Source organism: Bombina bombina, chromosome 4 (assembly GCF_027579735.1).
Source record: "Bombina bombina isolate aBomBom1 chromosome 4, aBomBom1.pri, whole genome shotgun sequence".
NCBI classification, from domain to species: domain Eukaryota; kingdom Metazoa; phylum Chordata; class Amphibia; order Anura; family Bombinatoridae; genus Bombina; species Bombina bombina.
In genome coordinates, this window is record NC_069502.1 from 494,541,859 (window position 1) to 494,567,748 (window position 25,890).

The following is a 25,890-nucleotide window of genomic DNA, read 5'->3' on the forward strand; positions in this document are numbered from 1 at the left end:
GTTCCTTTAAATTACGTCATCCAAGATGGCGTCCCTTGAATTCCGATTGGCTGATAGGATTCTATCAGCCAATCGGAATTAAGGTAGGAAAAATCCTATTGGCTGATCCAATCAGCCAATAGGATTGAGCTTGCATTCTATTGGCTGATTGGAACAGCCAATAGAATGCAAGCTAAATCCTATTGGCTGATTGGATCAGCCAATAGGATTGAACTTCAATCCTATTGGCTGATTGCATCAGCCAATAGGATTTTTCCTACCTTAATTCCAATTGGCTGATAGAATCAGCCAATCGGAATTCAAGGGACGCCATCTTTGATGACATCATTTAAAGGAACCGTCATTCGTCGTGTAGTCGTCGGTCTGGATGGATGCTACGGCTGGCTTCAAGATGGACCCGCTCCGCTCCGGATGGATGAAGATAGAAGATGCCGTCTGGATGAAGACTTCTGCCCGTCTGGAGGTCTTCTTCTGCCCGGATCGGATGAAGACTTCTGCCCCTCTGGAGGACCACTTGTGCCCGGCTGGGTGAAGACGTCTCACGATAGGGTGATCTTCAGGGGGTTAGTGTTAGGTTTTATTAAGGGGGGATTGGGTGGGTTTTAGAGTAGGGTTGGGTGTGTGGGTGGTGGGTTTTAATGTTGGGGGGGTATTGTATTTTTTTTACAGGTAAAAGAGCTGATTACTTTGGGGCAATGCCCCGCAAAAAGCCCTTTTAAGGGCTATTTGTAATTTAGTATAGGTAGGGATTTTTATTATTTTGGGGGGCTTTTTATTTTATTAGGTGGATTAGATTAGGTGTAAGTAGTTTAAAATTCTTCTAATTATTTTATTTTTTTCTTTAATTTAGTTTTTTTTTTCCGTACTTTAGTTTATTTTATTTAATTGTAGTTAATTGTAGGTAATTTAGTAAATTAATTTAATGATAGTGTAGTGTTAGGTGTAATTGTAATTTAGGTTAGTATTTATTTTACAGGTACTTTTGTATTTATTTTAGCTAGGTAGTTATTAAATAGTTAATAACTATTTAATAACTATTGTACCTAGTTAAAATAAATACAAAGTTGCCTGTAAAATAAAAATGAATCCTAAGCTAGCTACAATGTAACTATTAGTTATATTGTAGCTATCTTAGGGTTTATTTTATAGTTATACTTATTTTATACTTATATTAAAGTATTTAGTTTTAAATAGGAATCATTTAGTTAATGATAGTTATTTTATTTCGTTTTATTTAAATTATATTTAAGTTAGGGGGGTTAGACTTAGGGCTAAACTTAGGTTTAGGGGTTAATAAATTTAATGTAGTAGTGGCGACGTTGGGGGAGGCAGATTAGGGGTTAATAAATGTAGGTAGGTGGCGGCGATGTTAGCGACGGCAGATTAGGGGTTAATAAAATTTAACTAGTGTTTGCGAGGCGGGAGTGCGGCGGTTTAGGGGTTAATATATTTATTAAAGTGGCGGCGATGTTAGGTCAGCAGATTAGGGGTTAAAAACTTTATTTAACTGTTTGCAATGTGGGGGGCCTCGGTTAAGGGGTTAATAGGTAGTTTATGGGTGTTAGTGTACTTTTTAGCACTTTAGTTAACAGCTTTATATTACGGTGTTAGCCCATAAAACTCTTAACTACTGACTTTTAAATGCAGTAGGAGTCTTGACAGGAGAGGGTCTACCGCTCACTTCTTCCAAGACTCGTAATACCAGCGTTAGGCAAATCCCATTAAAAATATAGGATACGCAATTTACGTAAGGGTATTTGCAGTAAACTCGAGTCGCGGAAGAAAAGTGAGCGGTACACCTGTACCTGCCAGACTCGTAATACCAGCAGGCGTTAAAAAGCAGCATTGGGACCTCTCAACCCTGCTTTTTAAGGCTAACGCAAGACTCGTAATCTAGCCGAAAGTAAATGTAAGTGTCTACATACAGATTGACATACTAACATTTAAAGTTAATGAATGAAGAATGAAGAAAAAGTTGTTAAAAATTGTATGCTCTGTCTGAATCATGAAAGAAAAATTTTGGTATTCATATCCCTTTAAATAATAGCGTTTGAGTCCTTAAAGGTGTAAATAACAAATGTAAACTAAGTATTATCTAACTGGAAATGCTATATAAGCCCCCAGCTAAAAAGAATCTGGCATCCATATCAAAAGGGCAACCCCTGTAACTTAGAAATGGCAACTTTCGGACCAACTTATGCTATTTATAATATTGGAGGGGCCTCAAGGGGAAAGAGAACAAATAATTAATAGCTACAATTAAAACATATGGAGGATTCAACTATATACCCCCTATAAAGTCCTTAGCCAAATGTTGAAGGGATAACTTCCCTCACCCACATATGAGCCTTTGTCGCCATGGTTATGTATAAATGCATAATACTGCAGGATAGTGTATGCAATAATGGTTAAAAAATGAATTTCCAACTAGAAGGAATTTATTATATGTCCTCTGCTGTCCCGGCCGCTGGCAGCCCAACAATAGCTCTAAAGTCTAGCTTGACAATCATAATAGGTAATAAAGTATAGTAAATAACTCTAGCTAACAAACTGGCCCCTATACAATATAGGTATGATTTATGAACAACAATTAAGCAAGAAATCATATGCAGAACTTATAGTATAACTGGCTCCATATAGGAGATAAAACAAGAAGTACTGCCTCTAAGATGCAGAAATCTGTAGCCCTACCTTGATAAAGATATCATCTAACCATCTCTACAACACTCCAATACGCTATTCTTTATTATATTTATTTAGAGACAGTTCAGTAGAGACAGTGGGGCATATTTATCAAGCTCCGTATGGAGCTTGATGCCCTGTGTTTCTGGCGAGCAGTTATGAAGCAGCGGTAACAAAGACCGCTGCTTCATAACCAACAAGTATGGTAAGGAATGGCAGTTGTAGACAGACTGCTCAACCTGGGTTACCAGCAGGTGTTGCAGACTTGTAACAGGCCACCGCCTAAGCTCCAACGGTCCAATCCAGCATGTGAGGGAGGTAAGTATAGTAAGACTAGCATCAATCTGTTCAGTAGACTTAGAAATAAATGTATCTTCAACTTTTAATAACCAATGTCATCAATCTCCAAGGATATTAGTGTAGGGAATGAATGTGAGGGGAGCGGACTAAGGGAGGGGCTTCTGGGAGACAATGGGCGTAAGGTGTGCTGAGTGGGGGTAGCTAAAGGAGGTTACTTACCTGATAGGAAGGGCTTGGCCAGTGAGAGGCCATTGGGCAGGAGCAGGGTGGGGAGGGGCTGAACAGAGGGTACTTAAGTAAGGGGCCAGCAGGAAGTGGTCACTAACCTTTTTTATTTGTTGCAGGTAAGAAGGTCAGCTTTGTGGAGAATTGACGTCCAGGAACAGAAGAATCCCAAGGCGCTATCTTGACGATGGAGAGACGGTCTGGAGGACGAGTGCAATCCAGGCACAGAGAAAGATCAAACGGCTGGAGAAATCAAGGAAGGATAAGCAGACGCTCCAGGAAATGGGGGTATCCGATGCGGCTCCAGTAGAGGTTGGTCCGGTGGCGGTACAGCAGGTAAGCACTCCTCCACGGGACCCCCAGGTTGTGGGGCCAGACCGGCATGTAATATATTGATTGTAGGAGGCAAGGGGGGGAAGAGTGGTCCATTTCTTCTCTGGAAGGCAGCATAGGGGTACCCAACATTTTCGCCCTGAGTCCGGCATCCAGCAGGGGGGGCATCCCGCCCGGGCAGGGGACAGTACCACACCAGCCCCCTGTAGTGGGTCACCTCTTAGAACCCAGGAACGCAGGCAGTAGAGGTTTTTGTGGTGGGTCCACGGTTAGCAATAGAGGGCTGAGTGACGTCACGGTGGCGCAAAGGCGCTCTGGTGACGTGAGGGGGAGGGGCGGCCCTGGTAATACAGTGCATGCTTGCACATTTTATGACGCTTACGAGGGTGCGCCAGCATGGGGGTGGCCATTTTTGGAACGGGAGGACAGTTACGGGAGGCAACAGTTTTTTAATGCCGGAGGGTGGGATGGGAGCCCATGCAGCTGGGCGTAGAGCAGCGGTGGTATGGCTGGGATGAAAGGTGTTCTGATAGGGAACGCTGTGGCCCTGGTGGGCCGAGCAGAGGGTGGCATCACAGTCAGGGAGGACCGGGGGGGTGGGGGGATAACGCATGGTTGGGGGGAGGGCAGGGGCCCAGGAGAGAACATACAGGGGATAGATACAGATTAATAGAGGAAGAGGGGGTGGAGCTGAGTGAGGCAAATATTTGTGACAGGAAAGGGAGAGAGGTACAGGGAGCGGTAAAAGGGAAGGCACAAGGGGGAAAGGTACAGGGATCAACTGTAAAAAATAAAGGGACAAACAATAATATCAGTATGCTGTCTCTACAGAAAAAAAACAAGGGAAGCAGTATCTATGGAACAGACACGGCAAACAAAGGAGACGGCAATAGCCAGCAGCTCTGCGGAAGGAATCAGAACATCGACAGGGGTTACCTTACTAAGGGCAAGGAGGGAGGAGGCAACAACAGCAAAGCAGGACGAGGAATCACCAAGGATGGAGGAGACACAAGGGGCAAAACAGGGTAAGAGGATATTGTGTATAAGCAGTAATGTATCGGATAGTTAATCTGAAATGGACTCAGAGGATGAGAATGTTAAGGGAGAGGGGAATAAGAGGATATTAAACAGTGGCGTCACTAGGGGGGATTGGGGGGTGCGGGTCGCACCTGGGTGACACCCTCCAGGGGGTGACACCAAAAAAAAAAAATTATTTTTTTTTTATTTAAATTTTATTGAAATTCAAAGAAATACAATGTTGAGATGCATAGATTTTTTTTATTTGAGGGGCTGGCATTTGTGAACATTGGTGGGACTGGGGAAGTTGTAGACACACAATTTTTTTGCCCCTTGAGCCAGTGCTGCAATTTCAACAAATAGTTTTCCCGGCTGCTTTTGCTTGTTTGTACTTTGCTCCTCCCCTGCCCAATTTCACTATGAATCTTGTGGGCGTGCCCTGGGGCTTGCGAAAGTTTCGCTGCTAGCCTAAACCTGCCTGCCTATCTGTGCTCACTGCTCAGTGACATGTGGAGCAGTGGAGTCACTCACTGCTGTGCTGTCTCTCTAAACGGGAACTGGGAAATCGTGAGGGGATGCCTGGCACCTGACCGCATGACTGTTTGACACTGTCTCTAAAGTGAAGGAGCCACGTATGATGCCCACCAGACCTTTACGGTTACGGTACACTAAGTGCACACTGAAGAGGTAGGAGGGGAGGGCGGACGGGGGTCTGGGGGTGGGCAGAGTGCAGAGGTGCTTGGCCATAAGAAGTGGTAGGCACACGGCCCGGGGCTGTGCACTGACAGACTTGAAACCGAGTCAGAGAGCAGAATTTTCATAGTTTGCGCGCCTAACCCTTTTCTTCAGTGATTTATTTTAGAGTGTTCTGTTTATCTTTCATTTGATGCTCTGCTGAGCCAGGGAGCAGCTCTAGGCATGAGCTTTATAATTAATGCAGTGCAGTTTACATATTTTGTATGTGTGTGTCTGAGTTTTTGTGTGTGTCTCAGTGTTTTTGTGTGTGTGTTTTTGTGTGTGTGTCTGAGTGTGTTTCCGAGTGTTTGTGTGTGCATCTGAGTATGTTTTTAAGTGTGTCTGAGTGTTTGTATGTGTGTGTGCCTGTGTTTTTGTGTGTGTCTGCTTTCTGGGGGGGGGGGTGACACCATAACTTACCGCACCGGGTGACACCAACCCTAGTGACGCCACTGATATTAAAGATAGTTAGAAAAATTTATGCCAATCAGGGCAAAGGGGCAGGGAAGGAGGTAATTATGGAAGAGCAAGTGAGTGGAGGTGTTTAACGGGGACGATGAGGTGACGGGGACATTATTATTGCCACTAACAACTCATTTGAAGGCAAAAATATTCATGAGGGCGCAGAAGGGAAAATATGTGGATATATTCGATATCACTAGAGAAGCTGCGGCTTTAAGTCCAGAGGGGATGAGGTAAAAGAAAAAAAGGTTAAGCAGTCCTTTACAGAATGGATAAAAAGGGATACTCATATATGCAGAGTGCTTTATCACAGTTAATCCGGGGAAGGTAAAGTGTTACACAACATACGGGGGGTTCGCATGGAAGGATTATGATGCGCAGTTCAGAAGGGGTAACCTGTAGTTGGGAGATATAGGGAGGAAAGAGTTTGGGGTGAAAATCCTAGACATGTACACAAGGCTAATGAAGGTGCAGGATACACAGGGGGGGCAGGAGTGCAAACTTTAATTTTAAGAAGGTCATTAATCAGAAACTAAGGAATGTTGGGCCTATAACGAAAAAAGGTGCGATAGAGGGGGTGCATGTAAATTTAAGCACGTTTGCAGATACTGTAGCGGAGCGCATGCATGGATGGATTGTACGGGAGGTAGTCCTTTTGGAACCAGGGAAACACAGGGGGAGGACAGGCTTTGGAAAGTAGCGGCAACCCCCCTGAAAATAGATAAGTTGACAAGCGAATTGCAGGCCTACCCTAATATAGAGGATTAGAGATTTATTGATTGAGGGGCTGAATAAGGGCTTTACAGTACCAGTAAGAGGGGAGGAAGTTGGGGTGGTTAAAGCCAGGAATTTAATATCTGCAGCAGAGTTTCCAGGGATTTTGAAGGAGAAACTAGAAAAAGAGATAGCATGGGGAGAATGTACAGTGTCCCTTTAAGCAAAAAAGGTAACATTAAGGGAGATGCATAAAATGTTGGGGGCACTGAACTTCGCAATTCAAGGTCATACCAGTAGGGAGGATTTTTAAAAGGCATTTGGAGCTAAGCGCAAAAGGGGCAAAAAGACCAGAGCACATGATTAGGGTGTCTGGGGAGATGAGAGAGGATCTGAAAGTCTGGGACCAATTTTTACAAGAGTTTAATGGAGTTCGGATATGGGAGAAGGTGGCTTCAATGGAGAAGTTGGAACAGTACACTGATGCAGCGGGCAGTTTAGGGTTTGGGGCATATTTCCAGGGGAAATGGTGTGCTGGAGGATGGCCAGAGAAGTGGAAGGAGACAGAGTGGGTGCATCATCGCTGCCCATGGTTAGATAATTAAGATATTTCATACTGAATTGTTTAAAATGTAACATCTGTTTCAAGGCTAAGTATATTCCCAGCTGTAGAAATGTGGTTGCCGATGCATTGTCCCGCTTTAAATGGGAAGGTTTAGGGCGTTAGCCCCAATGCTAAGCAGAAAGGTGAATGCTGCCCTATCCTTCTTTGGCAGATTGGTAACGGATAGAAGGAATCAAAGAGCTGGTCGAGAAATCCTTGGCACCAAGTACCTAGGCAGTTTACAAGAAATTTTGTGGGCTGTGGCGCGAGTTTAAGAAGGGAACAAACGTAGGAGAGGAAGGGACATTTTTGGAATGGCTATTGAGTCTGAGAAAAGAGGGAGTAAAAAAAGGGCAGTTGGGTACAGCCTTAGCTGGAATATCATATTTTTTGCAGTTATACGGAGGAATAGATTGGTCAAAGAAATTTATAGTGAAAAAGATTGCGAGGGCTTGGGGCAGAGAGGAAGTGAAGCAAACGGACAAAAGGGAACCCATAACTGAAGATAGGCTAGAAAACAGGGTGGATGTGTTATCAAGGGTCTGCTCGAAGCAGGACGAAGAGTTGATTTTTAGGACTGTTTTTATTATGGCATTTCACGGGGCCATGAGGATAGGGGAGCTGTAAGCCAAAAATAGGAAGATAGGAAAGGGTGGTTTGGAAGTAGGGGATGTGAGATGCGGGGAGGAAGCAGTGCTGATTTTTGTTAGGAGATCCAAGACAGACACAGAAGGAAAAGGGGCATTGTTAAATATGAGGGCATCCGTGGGAGCACTATGCCCGGTGGCAAGCGTAAAACACTATATAGCGGGGGTCGCACATTTCTGCGGCACGCAGATGGATCCGAGGTGACAATTTTTCATTTCAGAAGTGTGTTGCAGAGAGTAGTAGAGAAGGTGAGTTGGGGAAAGTCATACTTTGTGCTGCATTCCTTTAGAATAGGAGCAGCAACTGCCGCCGCAAATAGAGGTTGTTCGAGCGAACAAGATGGAAAATCGTCAGCTTATAAATCATACATTAGATTACAAAAAGAATAATAAAAAAAAAAGTTTGTTGCAGTGTTAACTGGTGACTAATGGTTGTTAAAAATGTATTTCATTTCAGGCAGAGTGTTAAGGGTGTGGAACGTAGAACATTCCTACGCTTTTTGCGCACAAGTCAGGGTGGCGGCATCATCACAAGGGGTGCACTTAGGTTTTTCGCACAAGGAAGTTAGCATTAGATGGATAGGAAAAAAGAGGCATGAAGTGGGATGAGTTAGTACCAACAATACAGCAGGCAAGACTAAGATGGGGTTGTCCCGATGCCCTTATTATCCATCTGGGATAGAACGACATAGGGGCATACCCGCTAAGAGAATTAAAAGAGAAAATGACCGGGGGGATGAAATGGTTGAAGGTAGCATGGCCATCGGTCCAAATAGTATAGTCCAACATAGTATAAAGGAGTATAGATCAAGTATAGATCAAGAAGGAAGGTAAACCAGGTGGCAGCAAAGGCGATGAGGGAAATAGGGGGCAGAGTGATATAGCACAAACTGATAGCGGCGAAAAGGGAGGAGCTATTCCGACCCGATGGGGTACACCTAACAGACAAAGGAAACAACCAAGATAAGTAAGTTAAGATAGAGGTAAAGGTGAAAGTAAGTGGTGTTATGGTTTGGTAAAGGAATGAAGCCTCCAAGACCTTATAATCAGCAGATTATTTAAAACCAGCTCACTGTATCTGGTATTGTGACCTATCATGGTAGCTGCCCGGACACTCCCCCATATCCAATTAAGATTCATTTTGACTTTACTGTCCCTTTAATTTATATATCAAATTATATTAACCTAGATTCCAAGTGGACATAAAAATTGTACCACTATGGTGTGCAAACTTCACTACAGCACAATCCATAGGGCTCCCATTTTTACTTCCAGTTCAAAGTTAAATGTTATTTAAGGGAGTGAAAACCTTGTGTGCTCTAATATCTACAGGGAGGATTGCACAACCCTGCTAAATCCCTCACCTAGTAGACTTCTATGGGTTTTGATACAAAGCTGGTTTTTGCTTGAGTGCTTTTGTGATTTGCAGGTTTTCATGAGTAAATAGAGCCCACAATACAAAAGTTTAATTAATATGTTATGTTTTTTCTTTTTATATAATGGGATACATTTTGCAGCAGTGCCATAATATGGCATTAGTAATTAACACATGAAATTGCACTACTTTTAAGGAACATTATTAACAAAAATCTATCATGCATACAGATAATTAGCCTTAGATGCCAGTACTAAAATGAAAGACTTTTTTTTTTTTTTTAAATACCTGTTCAGCTGTGATGGACCCCCCCTTAGCCCCCAACCTCCCTGATCCCCCCCCCCCTAACAGCTCTCTAACCCTCCCCCGTTAAATATTTGCTGCTATCTTGGGCACTGGCAGCTGTTTGCCAGTACCCAGTTTGCCTCCCAAAAAAAGTTTTTTTATGTTTTATACAATTTACATTTTTCTGTAGTGTGGCTGTCCCCCCTCAATATCCCCCTCCCTTTTCCTCTCCCAGATCCTTTGATCATTACTTTCCCCCCCTCCCTCTCCCACCTTTCCATTCAATTACATTGGTGGCTGTTGTTGCTGTGCACGAGCACACAAACGTGCACGTGCGCGCCCCCTGCAGGCCCCCCTCCCGCACGCTCCTGGCTTCCGGCGTGCACATTGCAATACATGAACCGGATGCCGAGTAGCGATGGGCCGCCTCCTTGCAGCTGCTCCCACCCACCAACGATCGGCACCATCGCTACCGGTGCAGAGAGGGCCACAGAGTGGCTCTCTCTGCATCGGTCTTGGAAAAAAGGTATTGCTGTGATGCCTCAATATCGAGACATCACGGCAATACCTTGAAAGCGGGTGGAAGTGATCAGGATCGCTTCCAGACGCTTTAAACCCCTAACGACGTACAGGGTATGTCGCTGGTCTTTAAAGACCAGTTTGTGTGTGACGTACCCTGTACGACGTGTGTCATTAAGGGATTAATATGGGAGCAAAATGTAATGTAATTACCATAACAATGATTGCAGACAATCCAAGGATGGGAATGTGCAATCTTTTTGTTGATGCAATCAAAATATCATTATAATTTTTTTTTATTGTAAGTCACACTCAAGCTATCATGATTAGCACTAAAAGTACTGGCATCTTTAAAGGGATATGAAACCCCAAATTTTTCTTTCATGATTCAGATAGAGCATACCATTTTAATCAACTTTCCAATTTACTTTTTCTTGCTTTTCTTGTTATCCTTTGTTGAAAAGCAGAAAAGTAATCTCAGGAGTGTTCACGTGTCAACTATATGGCAGCAGTTTTGCAACAATGTTATACATTAGCAAGAGCACTGGTCGGCAGCACTATTTCCTGTCATGTAGTGCTCCAAACATGTGAACGCTACCTATCTAGATATCTCTGCAACAAAGAATAACATGAGAACGAGGAAAATTTGATAATAGAAGTAAATTGGAAACTTTTTTAAATTTTATTCTCTATCTGAATCATGAAAAAAAATGCATTTTATGTCCTTTAAAATGTAACTTTTAAATGGGGATCGCACAATCGCAATTTTAATGGGAACCTATTATAATCCATTTCCATCCACATCACTTCTAAACAATCTGAATGCATCATTTATGCTATCAGAATGGGCATTTTTCTATTGCTATATTGATATTGGCGCTTTTAAACTTTGATAAGTATTGTTTTTGACAATATTTATTTCTATTGCTTGTTAAAGAACTGTTTTCATTTTGGTGTGATCTGAAAACAAGATAGCGACTACAGGATTCTATTGAAAGGACATATAATATCTTCTAATAGTGGATTTTAAAATAACTTAATCCATGTCTTGAACCATTGCAATGTTGTATCTGCCTAGGAGACTCTTAAATGAGATCATACCATTGTGACTGGGTTTTTATAGGGGACACACCTCGATGCACATTAAGTCCAAACACGGTCACAAGAGTGTGTTTCAAGGTACTTGAGCCTACATTATTGAACTTCTAAATTTGAATACACCTTTGTGACCATGGTATCATACCTATGGTGATTGATATGGTTAATCAGTGCTGAGGATGGATTTGGATTACAATACGTTAATGTCACAGATGGCTTGCACAGTTTTTACTATAAACCTTTAATGTGTGAATAGGCTATTATATCAATCAATTTTGGGTGACCTCCCAGTTTCTATTTCAAGAACAGGTGATTAACATACAGAAATAACTTTTTGGAGCTTTTCTGTTGAAAAGTCATTAGTAGATGTATACTTTAAATAAATGCTGTATTGCATTGTGATCACTCAAGAAATATGATGACCAATTTGGTTGAAAAGCCAAAAGCCTTTTTGGGAGCTAATTGCACATAGATTCTGATGGACAGCAAGGTGTTTTATGTAAGTTTAATGAAAAACTTAGTGTTCTGCAACACAGCTCTTTAAACCCTATTCACTGGCATTTAACATATTCACTTACCAGTAACAGCAGATTCTTGAAATTTTGCAAGGCTGAGTAAAGTCAGGAAACTAACGAGAATTAAAAATGTCATCTTAATTTTCTCAACCTGTATTAAAAATAAGACAAATTAGCAAAACGATTGAAGTACTAAACTATAAGTAACTATTGATAGAAAAGGAATATAAAATTGCACATTTAAGTGGATATAATTAATATGTGAAATCTAAACCTGTAATTGTTTATAACTTGTTGGTTTTAAATGTTTTACTGTAAAATGACATTCAAATCTAACTATTAATATCTACAATAGAATACAATAAAATGAAAAAAATATAAAGGGACAGTAATGTCAAAATTAAACTTTCCTGATTCAGATAGAACATGCAATTTTATACAACATTCCAGATTACTTCTATTAACTAATTTGCTTCATTCTCTTGGTATCCTTTGTTGAAGTGTAATCCTAGGTGAGTTCAGAAGTGTGCACATGTCTTAAAGGGATACTAAACACAATTTTTTTATTTCATGATTCAGATAGAGCATGCACTTTTAAGCAACTGTCTAATTTACTCCTATTATACATTTTTCTTTGTTCTCTTGCTATCTTTATTTAAAAATCAGGAATGTAAAGCTTAGGAGCTGGCACAGCTTTATGCAGAACCTGGGTTACGTTTGCTTATTGGTGGCTAAATGTAGTCACTAATAAGCAAGCACTATCTGAGGTGCTGAACCTAAAATGGGGCGTCTCTTAAGCTTTACATTCCTGCTTTTTAAATAAAGATAGCAAGAGAACAAAGAAAAATGTATAATAGGAGTAAATTAGAAAGCTCTTTAAAATTGAACGCTCTATCTGAATCATAAATTTATAAAAAATTGTGTTTAGTATCCCTTTAAGCCATCTGGCAGTAGTGTTTGAAACAATGTGTATAGCATTGCTATACATAGTTTCAGACACTGTTGCCATAGTCTGCTAAAGACGTGTGCACACCCCTATTCTCCTATCAGCCCACCCATATTTACTCTTCAACAAAGGATACCAAAAGAACAAAACTAAAATTATAATAACATTTAAGAGACATTATACACTATTTTTCTTTGCATAAATGTTTTGTAGATGATCTATTTATATAAAGTTTTTTTTTTTAAATGTATAGTTTTGCTTATTTTTAAATAACATTGCTCTGATTTTCAGACTCCTAACCAAGCCCCAAAGTTTTATGAGAATACTGTCAGCTACCTTCTCCAGCTTGCTCCTGTTTGTGTAAAGGGTCTTTTCATATGCAAAAGAAGGGGAAGGGGGGGGGGAGTGTCTTATTTCCCACTTGCAGTGGGCTTTCCAACTACCTTTTCAACAGAGCTAAACTGAGAGCTTCTAAGTAAGTTTTAAACAGTATTATACTGGATTTTTATATTTTATTCTTTATAGTAGTGTCTATTACATGCAGTTATATGAAAATTAGTGTATACTGTCCCTTTAAATTGGAAAGTTGGTTAAAATTACATGCTCTACCATAATTATGAAAGTTTAAATTTGACGTTACTGTCCCTTTAAGTATGTAACAACACCAGTGCTTATATCACAATAAATAATACAAAATCTGTGTATATCCAACACCCTGTCTGAGTAAATAAATGTTTACCAGAGTCACCTTTTAAGCCTATATTTTATGTGCAACTAATACAAACTTAAAAGAGTTAAAGGGACATTCCAGTAAAAATTTAAATGCACATAAATGTATTACATCTTTGAATAGAAACATATTTACACTATACATGTATTGGCAAAAATGCTTCTAGTAAAAGTTATCCCTGCTTTAGTGTTAACATTTTTCTCTGCACGTGCATGTGAGGCATAACTATTGTTGTCACTGCACCCACATTTAAATACTGCAGCTGCTCAGAGCATCAGTGGGGCTGGTATCATGTCAGCAATTAACAAATTGAGTCAATACCAGATGGTACAAGCACCTTAGGCTCTCTTAGCAAGTGCTGTGTTTAAAATGCTGATGCACGGTGCATACTTAAATACACTATTGAAACAGCTATAGCTTTTATTAGAAGCATTTTAGCTAATGCATGTATATTACAAAATTGCTTCTGTTCAATACCGAAATGCACCCATGGGGTTTACAATTTTGACTGGAATATCCCTTTAATGCAATATAATGTAGTATTTACAGTGGGCAGATACCCCTTTCACATATTTATCCCCCTAATATGAGGTTCCCTCAGTTATTTCCAAATATTCAATATAACAGAGATTCAAGTATATATAAATAAACCCACTTACCCTTTCCTTGATTTAAAGGGTTCTCATAAAAAAATAGAAAAAATAAATAAAAATGAAATAGCTGATCTTAAAATTATATAAATTCATTGTGAGCAGTTAATAAGAAAAGACCCAGCAAAAGGGTTATATTTTTATGGAATGATAACGTATTATATAGCACAAAAAAAGCACTGCACCACACACATTCAGCTGAACAGTATATGCTGTGTTTACCAGAAACAGTTGAGCAATCTGTAAACATTAGTTAAAATGTATGACATGCATAAAACTTGTTTCAGAAAGTATATAAGGAACATTTTAGTGACAATAAATGACACTAACATGTAATATTTACACTGCTCGCTGTGGAATTTCATATGTTTCAGCACAAATGGTAAAGTCCTGTTCAGGAGATGCGGAGCACTGCTGGTCCCAAGCAGGAAACAGCTGGTAAGCATGTATTTTTCCTTTATAATGTCCCTTTAATAATTCTAGTATTGTGATGGTCTTGTATTTTTAGCTCTATAATAGCCAACATTATTTATAGGTCACATCTGAAATATTTCTAAGCAGTTAACACACCTAGTAAATGTAAAGTTGTTATTACTATGAATTCAAGATTCCTTGCTCATACACATTTTCCCTGCAGTCAGCATTAGTTCATTTTCACACAGAAACAACTCTTAAAAAATGTGTTGTACACTTCAATATTCCCTAAGAATACAAATGTAAATACTAGACTTCACACTGTGCTGGGAAATACTGAACAGCTATATGACACTGACAATACTCATAAGTCATGTCTTCTTTATAAATGGTGCCCTGTGCTTGTCCATTTATCAATTATTTCCCTGTACTTCATGATAAATTGTGACTGAAGTAAACGTGAATAAAATATAAATTACAGAGCTCTTTCCTATGTCTTAAGTGCTGTTTAAATAGTACGTCACCATGTGATCTGCCTTTAAAAATCAGTCATTCTAATCCATAGGAAAACATTTTTGCATGATTTTTTGTTTTTATCAAATGTAATAACCGTAGTTTATTGAAATCCCAAGTGGTCTGTTTCGCATGGGGTATCTTGGATTTTTTGGGTTGTCAATTTTACATATGCTCAGTTCACATTTTAGGAAACAGAGTTGTTTGAATGTTTTATAAAACAGTTAAAATACTGCCCAATTTGCGCATTAATATACATTGCAGTCAAATATGGCGATCAGAATTTTTGTTTGTGATTGCAGGTAAGGGCTAAATTATTAGTGGAGCGTTATTTATTGCTGCCTTTATTGCTTACTTCAGTAGAAGTAAGCTTTTTGTGTGTGTCGGATAGATTATTACAAATAAAACATTTTTGCACAAACCATAACCCAACAAGTGCAAAAAGACAAACTTTGAATATTGCAAATGCGTTAACATATTCCCCCATAGACTTCAATTTGCGTGTGAAAAGTGGACAAAAAAAACACTTACACACAAAGAAGATTGCCAAGACCCTGCAACTTAGCTGCAGCAAGGTGGGCATGACCATACAGCAGTTTCACAGGACAGGTTCCACTCAGAACAGGCCTCGCCATGATCAACCAAAGAAGTTGAGTGCACGTGCTTAGCGTCATATCCAGAGGTTGTCATTGGGAAATAGAAGTATGAGTGCTGCCAGCATTGCTGCAGAGGTTGAAGGGGTGGGGGGTCAGCCTGTCAGTGCTCAAACCATACGCACACTGCATCAAATTGGTCTGCATGGCTGTCATCCCAGAAGGAAGCCTCTTCTAAAGATAATGCACAAGAATGCCCGCAAACAGTTTGTGGAAGACAAGCAGACTAAGGACATGGATTACTGTAACCATGTCCTGAGGTCCGATAAGACCAAGATAAACTTATTTGGCTCAGATGGTGTCAAGTGTGTGTGGCAGCAACCAGGTGAGGAGTACAAAGACAAGTGTCTCTTGCCTACAGTCAAGCATGGTGGTGGGAGTATCATGGTCTGGGCCTGAATGAGTGCTGCCGGCACTGGGGAGCTACAGTTCATTGAGGGAACCATGAATGCCAACATGTACTGTGACATACTGAAGCAGAGCATGATCCCCTCCCTTTGGAGACTGGGCCGCAAGGCAGTATTCCAACATGATAACGACCCCAAACACACCTCCACTGCCTTGCTAAAGAAGATGAGGGTAAAGGTGATGGACTGGCCAAGCCTGTCTCCAGACCTAAACCCTATTGAGCATCTGTGGGGCATCCTCAAGCGGAAGGTGGTGGAGCACAAGGTCTCTAACATCCACCAGCTCTGTAATGTCGTCATGGAGGAGTGGAAGAGGACTCCAGTGGCAACCTGTGAAGCTCTGGTGAACTCCATGCCCAAGAGGGTTAAGGCAGTGCTGGAAAATAACTGTGGCCACACAAACTATTGACACTTTGGGCCCAATTTGGACATTTCCAATTAGGGGTGTACTCACTTTTCTTGCCAACGGTTTAGACATTAATGGTTGTGTGTTGAGTTATTTTGAGGGGACAGCAAATTTACACTGTTATACAGGCTGTACACTCACTACTTTACATTATAGCAAAGTGTAATTTCTTAAGTGTTGTCACATGAAAAGATATAATAAAATATTTTAAAAAATGAATGTGAGGGGTGTACTCACTTTTGTGAGATACTGTATATATATATTGTGCAAAGATTTATACCAGCTGTTTCTGGGATATATATATTGGCTATGGACAAGGTCCCATGATAAAAGATGAACTTGTGGAGACCAAGGTGCGCAGAGGTGTAAAAAATAGAATGAATAAAAAGATATGTATACCTATATATACTGTATATATATATATATATATATATATATATATATATATATATATATATATATATATTATAATTATATATATATAAAAAGAAAAAACATTAGTACACCTTACCCAGCAACCCCATATTAAGCTCAATCAAAAAAAAAAAAAAAAACAAGAGTCTCCATATCTCCCAAAGAAACACATACTAAAGTAAATCCTTTCACATAAAGAAAATAATTTAATTAGAGCAACCGGAAAGCACAAAACCATCCGATGGATGTAAATTAAAGTAAAAAATAATTAACAATGAAGGAGCTTAAATCAGGGATCCCTGTTACAGACAACTACAGCTTGCTCAAAAAGAAGTCACTATTGTGAACATAATACCAATGAAACTGCACATAATGTCCTGGATATATAATTTAGACCAGAATGTTCATAAATATCAAGTTGGGATTCTTTGTATCCAGTCAAAAAGCGAATGTAGATAGTGTTGTATCCAAAATGATAATCCTGATATCATGAAAAGAGAGGATTCACACTGATCTGATGTAAGGGACAGTTGGTCTCTGAAACGTCATTGCATTAAAGTTAACACCTGAGACCTCACATCTTTGAGCCCTTATAACTTTTTAATGCAATTTTTTAAAAATAATTAGACAGTGTTATTATGAGTGTAACTGTACTTTTAAATGTAATTTTGATGTATTTTTAGCAACTTTTTTGACTCATGTAACAGTTAACCAGAGCTTTCAAGTTGTGCTATCCTGACACTCGTTAAATTCAATAGCGCTCAAGAGAACGCGTTTGCTTTCAATTTGTAATATGCTTGCTACTTCTGGCATGAACAAAGAGCCGCGATAAACCCCTTTTAGCTTGTGTGCAGCAGCTAGCGTGACACTCATGTTTTAGCCTTTTGTGTTTGTTTCAAACTTTATTGAAGGACTAACTAAACACATTTCATGAACTGAGCTTGTTTGGAATAACAGAGAAACAGCCAACACACAGAACACTAATTGGCAGTAATTAATAAAGGTTTGCATGATGTTCTATTTACTACTGCTGTTTTTTTGCAAAAAAAATCTATATTAAGGTTTTTAATGCATTTACCTAATTTCAATGTCACTTATGAAACTTGAACAGTCTAACAAATTAAACAGATATGCTTCAAATGGATTGGAGTGGTGTCTATAAGAAAGCCTAAAAAAGTTCCAAGTTGCGTTTGCATTCTTAACTTTAAAAAATAAGTAACATGAATGTCACTATTTAAATGTGTTATTACTATCATTGCTGTATCATTTTTCTTAAATTTCTCCCAATAAATTATTTGCCAAGTTTCTCCTAATAAATTATGTGTTGAATGATATTAGTTTCAAAAAAGGTCATTTAAGTAGTTACAAAGAGAGCAATGTTATACAGTCTGAAACTAAATAATACACTTCTCAATTTATTAGAAAAGAAAATTACATTAAGAAATAATTTTTTTATCGAAAAGTTAATACAAACATGCTGTAGGTACCTTGTAAAGAATAAAAAGAATAGATATGTAAGGCAGTTAAATAAATAGATCATCCTACCACAACGTGTATATTGTATTCTATTAGCAAATGTATGTGTTGACACGTAGCTTTAACATTTGTTAAATATTTTCCCTTTTTTCTCAACCAGCAGCTACAACAAAGCTACGCATTAAACATATGTTTAAATGTGTTTTGCAAAAGTGTACAGCACAGTTTCCAGCACCAACCAATTAAAGGGCCAGATCATATTCTAATTGTAATGTTAGCAAATGGTATTATTTGTTTAATGAATTTGTGTTACTTTTAGTACTATGACCCTCAGTGCACAGATTAAATTTTCACATCTGTTTTCACAGTAATTTAACAGTGGTGAGCAGTTTCATTGTCATTGTTGCACAGGATTTTGTTCATCCTGCAAAGTTCTGTACATTAAAGGGTTACGAAACCTAAATATTTTCGGTTTATGATTCAGACAGAGCACACAATTTAAAAAAAATAAGTTTCCAATTTACTTCTATTATCAAATTTGCTTTGTTCCCATGGTAGTCTTTGTTGAAGTAGCGCTGCCCTCTTGTGCGCTTGCAAATGGATAACATTCTTGCAAAACTGCTGCCATATAATGCTCAACAAAGGGTACCAAGAGAACAAAGAAAATGTGATAATAGAAGTAAACTAGATTTTTTTTTATTGTGTGCTGTATCTAAATCATGAACGAAAAATGTTGGGTTTCACGTTCCTTTAACAGTATGGTCATTTTCATACACTCCTTAGGAAAAACTCATTAAATTCACTATGACAAAGCATGGCATGTTTATAAAACACACTGGTGCTATTAATAAGTTATACTGAAACTTATACTAGGTGCTGTCTTAAAGGGACATTAAACCCATTTTTTTTCTTTCATGATTTAGAAAGAGCATGCCATTTTAAACAATTTTCTAATTTACTTCTATTGTCTAATTTGCTTCATTCTCTTGATATACTTTTGCTGAAAAGCATATCTAGATAGGCTCAGTAGCTGCTGATTGGTTGCTGCACATAGATGCCTCATCTGATTGGCTCACCCATGTGCATTGCTATTTCTTCAATAAAGGATATCTAAAGAATGAAGCAAATTAGATAATAGAAGTAAATTGGAATGTTGTTTAAAATTGTATTCTCTATTTGAATCGCGAAAGAACATTTTTGGGTTTAGTATCCCTTTAAGTCTCTCCAGCTTCTCAAGCTTCACCTGTTCCTATGTTCTTCTAGGAGTTAGGAATACCACTGACTCATTACAGCTCTCCCATCTCTCTTTAGTAAATCAGCTCCCTATAATAATGATGTTACTGGTGATGTATGAGAGCCTGCTGAAGCTGGAGAGGCTGGAGAGACCTGTCAGTGTCTTTGCAAATAGGCTCCTAATGATTAAAACAGTCACTTGAGTCACTTCCAGTGTCATTCTAGACAGGCTATTAAAAAGCCCTCAATAATCTCTCTATACTTTGTAAATAAGATCAGTAAAAATAACAAAGCAACTGAAGAGAGTGAAAAGATTTAAGAAGCAGTTCCAGTCTTAGTCAGTCCTGGGAAGTAATTTACTTTTTTTTATACAATCCAACATCCAACCCAAATATCTATGTTTAAAAAAAATGCATAAATCTCAGAAATATTTACTTTTAATGTTTAATTCATTACAGTCATAAACTTTTATTGTTGTTTTAATTGAAAAATATTCATTCCTTCATGACCAAATTATAAACAGCTTTAGCTAAAATGATCATGTAAAAAAAATTGAACGTTTTTTTTTTCTTCATTCTAGTAAATTATAATTATTGTTTTATTTCAGCTTACTTAGGCTATGAACTTTTAAACAATTTATAACAATATATGTCCAATAAAATACACTCAATAGACAAGGTAAATGAATACTTACTGTTCATACTCTGTATGGGAAGTAAAGTGCAGGCAGCTGATTCCAGTCTGTTCTGTGAAGTTCAGGAAAAGACTGAAGGGAGAAAAGTTAGAGACAAAGTAGCCCCTTATACAGAACACGTTTATTGCTGGTGTCTCAGGTTAGTATCTCCACTGCACCTTTTGTGCCTAGGGACTCTGCTCTATAATGGTAGGTGTAACATGCTGTTTCCTGATTGGATAGTCTCCAATATCAGTCTCCAATTAGTGCACACTGAAAGCAACAATCAGCATCTAAAACAAGTTTATTACAAAAAAATAGTATGTATATAATAATCGGATGACCATGATAGAAAAAATCTAATAAATAATGTTTTAAATTCCTATTTTTTAAAAAAAAAACTTTACTTATTATGTATAGGGTTATAATACATAGTGCATTATTATTGTATATATAGGAGTAAAACTGATGAACATACAATTTCATCTAAATGTTAGTAGTTCTTCTGTGTCAGTTGGGAGTTGTTAGATAGCCCCTTTAAAGTTCAAAGGATGAATTGTCATACTTTAAACATTTTGCATTCTTAAAGGGACATAAAAGCCAAAACGATTTTGTTCATGATTCTGACAGAGCATTAGTGGGATGTACACAACTGACACAGCTTTATTAAATTTATACACCTGTTACATCACATTTTTTATGTAATAAAGCAAACAAAAAAACAACATGTCTATATGCCTCTTAGTGTCCTTTAAGTCTAAAGAAAGGGATCTAGAATTATTGATAATCACGTGTGCCATGAACTCATAACAATCTGTAGAGCCATTTAATAAAATGAGGAAGAAATAAATTATTTGAAACTACTCTATAATGTTCATATCAATGATAAACTGGAATATGACAAAACATCTAGATAACAAAACCCCACAGAAGCTCTTTGAGTTTTCTTTTTGTTCTTTAAGAGCTAATAAGGATGAATACTGTGAGTTCCATTTAAGAGCTGCACATGAAGCTTTGGAGCTCCTTCATCTTCTTGCTCACCAATAGTTATGAAGCAGTGGTCATTACTTTGCTTCCTAACCTGCTACACCAACTATAAAGTTGCATTCCACAAACCCCCATGATTGACAGGCCCTGCTCATGCACGATTGGCTGCATGGGATATATGCGGAAAGTGTATTGCTGACCGCTAGCTGCAAAGCCGGGCAGACAGGGGTGGAGATGTACTTCCATATCCGTTGGGGATTGTTAAATGGACCCTTCAAAGTGTAAAGGATGAATTGTCATACATCTTTAAACATTTTGCATTCTTAAAGGGACATGAAAGCCAAAATACTTATTTCATGATTCAGACAGAGCATACAATTTTTAACAACTTTCTAATTTACTTCTATCATCAAATGTTCTGTGTTCTCTTGGTGTCTTTTATTGAAAGCAGGGATGTAAGCTAAGGAGCATTCATGTGTTTGGAGCACTATATGGCAGCAGTTTTGCAAGAATGTTATCCATTTGCAAGATCACTAGATGGCAGCAATATTTCCTGCTATTTAGTGCTCCAGATGCCTACCTAGGTATCTCTTCAATAAAGTATAAAATGGGAACAAAGCAAATTTGATAATAGAAGTAAATTGAAAACTTTTTTGTATATGCTTTGTTTGAATCACGGAAGAAAATTTTCGGGGTTATAATTCCTTTAACATGAAGGCCTTTTTTTTTTTTTTTTTTTATTACATTTTCCCAGTTGCAATGTTTTCACATTTTAGATAATTACTATCAGTTCACAATAAACAGGATCAGCTAAGTTCAAAAAGGCCATACTTAGAGATGAAATTGTGTAAAGATGTGTAAAGCTGACCCCCACTTACAAATGGGGGGTCACTGATTTACAAGAATATTACCAGAACCAATTTTTTTAAAAAAATATTTCTATTTCTTTGTCTGGTAACCCACAGAATTTCAGTACAAAAATTCTGTCTATGTGCAGAGCCATCAAATAATTTTGCTGCTTCACTGCTCTTAAATGTCTTCTTAATTAGTATTTTCCCATTTAGATACGGAGTGGGTGCATTGCATTATTTTAAATATTGAATACATACAGTATATGTAGGGCCTTAGCGTCTACAGTTAGTATTAGGTTATGGCAGTTTAGGGGTCAATGTTTAAATTATATGCATAGTCATGTGCAATACATATTGTTTAAAGTATTGTATATATCTATAGAGTAAAAGGTATTTATTGTTACTTTCTATTATTTTAAACATATACATGTATTTTCAAATATATTTTCATGTTTGAAATAATAAACACAGTAAGCATCAATAAATCCCTTTTAAGATATATTTTTAAGATGCCTAGTCAACTCCCATACAGGTATGGGGGGTGGTTTAGTGATTAAGGCCTACTAAATGCTAAAACAACAATAATCACCTTATCAACCCCTATAAAGGTATGGAGGGTGGTTAGGTGATTAAGGCCTACTAAATGCTAAACCAACAACAATCACATAATCAACCCCCATACAGGTATGGGGGGTGGATAGGTGATTAAGGCCTACTAAAGGTTTGCAACCGCAATATAATTGGGGTCGTAATCTACATGGTAAAAGTCCACTGCAGATGACATAGTGATTTTCGTCACATATACACAGCTTTGATCAACGGTCCTGTATAATCATGGCTATTTGAATACAGGTAAAGCTGGGAATTAAGTTGTTACACAGCTGTTTGTGATGTCACCACCCGTTCGGCTTCTATAAGTATATTCTCCTGACCTAGAGTGCAGCAGGAGCTGCAGTCATTTTGAATATACTTTGCGGATTCCCCATTGGTCGTTTAGGTCTACCAATCGGATGAGAGCCATAACATCATGTGATATATGTAACTCCTCCATGAAGTTGGGAAACTCAGAATCACTTTGGTTAGCGTGAGATCTGTTCAACCTTATTTTATCAGTGATACTGGATGTGGATATCCTTTAGTGCTCATGTCAGTATGTTTTTATATGAATGTATAGGTACCATTGCACTTTTGATGTCTATATAATGTTTCTTGTTGCCTGGTATATTGGTCACATATTTTTTTACTAATAAAGTATTTGTATTTTAAAATTCTATAAAAGAGTGCTGTACTCCCTCTCTTAATCAGGTTGAATTATACCCTGAGCTTTTCTCTTATTAATGATTTTTATAATATTTTCTTGAGAGTCTGCACCATAACTTACAGTGATAGGATATAGTAACATAGTAACATAGTAGATGAGGTTGAAAAAAGACTGAAGTCCATCGTGTTCACCCTATTCAAATCTAAAATACTTACAAAAAGCTCCAGTCAAGCTTTAATAATCCCACTAAAAGGCGACCCATTTAATACTAGCAATCATATCCATTAATTTTGTTTCTAGGCAGAAATGTATCCAAACAATTTTTAAATGTATCTAGGGTATTGGCATTCACTACCTCCTTTGGTAATGAGTTCCACCATTTTATTGCACTTACAGTGAAAAAACTCCTTTCCTCCAAACTTAAATTGTGACCTCTTGTAACAAACAATTTTCTTGGAATAAACAGAGCTTCTGCCATCTCTGTATATGGGCCTTGAATATATTTATATAAAGTAATCATGTCACCTCTCAAGCTCCTTTATTCTAAAGAAAACAGACCCAGTTTGGCTAGCCTCTCCTCATAGCTTAAATTATCCATTCCCCCGTATTAGCTTTGTGGCCCTTCTGTGATTTTTTTCTAGTTCTGCAATATCTTTTTATGCGATCAGTCCTCAGAACTGCACTCCATACTCAAGGTGAGGTCTTACCAGGGATTTATATAGTGACAGAATTATGCTTTCCTCCCTTGAATCAATGCCTCTTTTAATACATGCTAGTATCTTATTAGCCTTTGTAGCCGCTGCCCTGCATTTTTCACCCATCTTTAGCTTGTTATCTATAACTAGGGGTAATGGAATGTATAGTTACCGGCGCCTAGGTAAAATACAAGCTCACTATGAGAGACTTCCTAACAAAATCTAGTATGGCAAATATGAGAGATATATAGGAGCGCCAAAGGCTAAAGTATTGTACAGGTCAACTAAAAATAATTATCTAACAGCAGCCTAATATCTACACATGAATATACAATGTATCATCAAGGGGACAAATATACATAAAATATTATTTAATTAAAAAACTTTTAAAATGTAAAACAAATACAAATAAAATTAAAACAAATACAATTAATTAAATACAATTAATTGATTAAATACAATCAATGAGAGTGGTGGCAATGTTTGAAACTTGAATGGATACAAAGGGATTAAACAACTCAAGAGAAGCAATAAACTAGGAATAAATGGATAAATGGTCCAAGCAGGATCATATATTAATAAAGACCATAATCCGATAAGACAAGAAATAAATAACAAATAATAAATAGAAATATAACAATAATATGTGGAAAAAGAAAACTTAATACTGTGATTTGACAACACCTTGGACCACACTCATGGGAGCCAAGTAAGATACACTTAGTGTAAAATCAATAGGAAAAAAGTGTATAGAAACTAAGGTCACTTAGTAAAGGGTTATATGTGTTAGCCCCATGTGATTAAGTGAGACTGGGGGTGTTTGTATATCTAAATAAACAAATTAAAATGTGTGAAATAATGTGACTCAATTATATACATTATGACTCAATATAATATATGATCCAAATGATAATAAATGAATAAAAAAATAAAAAATAAAAAAAATAAATAAATAAATAAACAGATATCGATAGAGCAACTGGCCTAGATAGCAACGTGTGCCGGCACACTAAATGTCCCTATGATTATGTATATATCTCTCATATTTGTTATCTATTACTACTCCCAAATCCCTTTCCTCCTCTGTCTGGCTAAGTCTTGTCCCATTTAACTAATACATTGCCTGATTATTTTTACTTCCATTTTCCCATATTAAATCTTATTTTCCATTTACCAGCCCATACTTCTAAGTTTTGCAGATCCCTTTGTAACTTAGTATCATCTGCAAAAATAGAGATGTCGCTATTTAATCTTTGCTCCAAGCCATTTATGTAAATATTAAAAGATTAGGGCCCAGTACTGATCCCTGGGGGACTCCACTGATTACCATTGTCCAATCTGAGTATGATCCATTCACTACTACTCGTTGCTCCATATCTTTTATCCAGTTATTTATCAATGAGCTAACATTTTCACATATTCCCAGTCTTTTAATTTTGTGCATTAATCTCTTATGTGGCACTGTATCAAATGCCTTTGCAAAATCTAAGTATATCACATCAACTAATTCCCCTTTATCTATATTTTTACTTACTTCCTCATAGAATCTAATTAGATTAGTTTGACATAATCTATTTCTCATAAAACCATGCTGATTTGAACCTTTAAAGGATTGCTAACTTTTGCTGTTCTTATGCAAAACGCAATCAACATTAAACATTGCAATTATAATATAAGTGTAATCTACCTTTTCATTTTAAGAAACGAAGCTCCCTTTAGCAGAAAAATAAACTTTTATTTTCTGTCAATGACGTAACGTTATCCAGCCCTCAAATGTGGGCCGTCTAAGCAATAACATACTTGCCAATCGTATGGCCAGTATTTGCATGTAATTAAAATAAATTATCGTGATTTTTTTTTTTTTGAGACTTCCTGTGGGAGGAGCGTGTAACAGGTGCAGCAGGTGTACACGCTGGTACTCTGTGAGAGAGAGCCGCTTCCAACCTACCCCGCCACTGATTCACCTATTGCCGGGAGTGAATTACCCGCTTGGGGAGAGCAAACCACCTACGTCGGAAGTCCCCCGTAACCGAGACTTGGCCGCCTGGTATCGGCCACCACCACACACAC

General features: G+C 37.9%; 1 protein-coding gene across 1 annotated transcript in view; it reads right to left on the reverse strand.

Annotated features, from left to right (window-relative positions):
* Window positions 1–20,192, reverse strand: part of LOC128656479 (collagen alpha-1(IX) chain-like) — a 117,933-nt gene extending 97,741 nt beyond the window's left edge. Inside the window, exons 1-2 of the mRNA XM_053710399.1 lie at window positions 20,048–20,192; window positions 11,575–11,662 (exon numbers count right to left, since the gene is read on the reverse strand). Of these exons, the coding sequence (XP_053566374.1) occupies window positions 11,575–11,647 (73 nt within the window). The 5' untranslated portion in view covers window positions 11,648–11,662; window positions 20,048–20,192. The remainder of the gene's footprint in view (window positions 1–11,574; window positions 11,663–20,047) is intronic.
* Window positions 20,193–25,890: the final 5,698 nt, after the last annotated feature.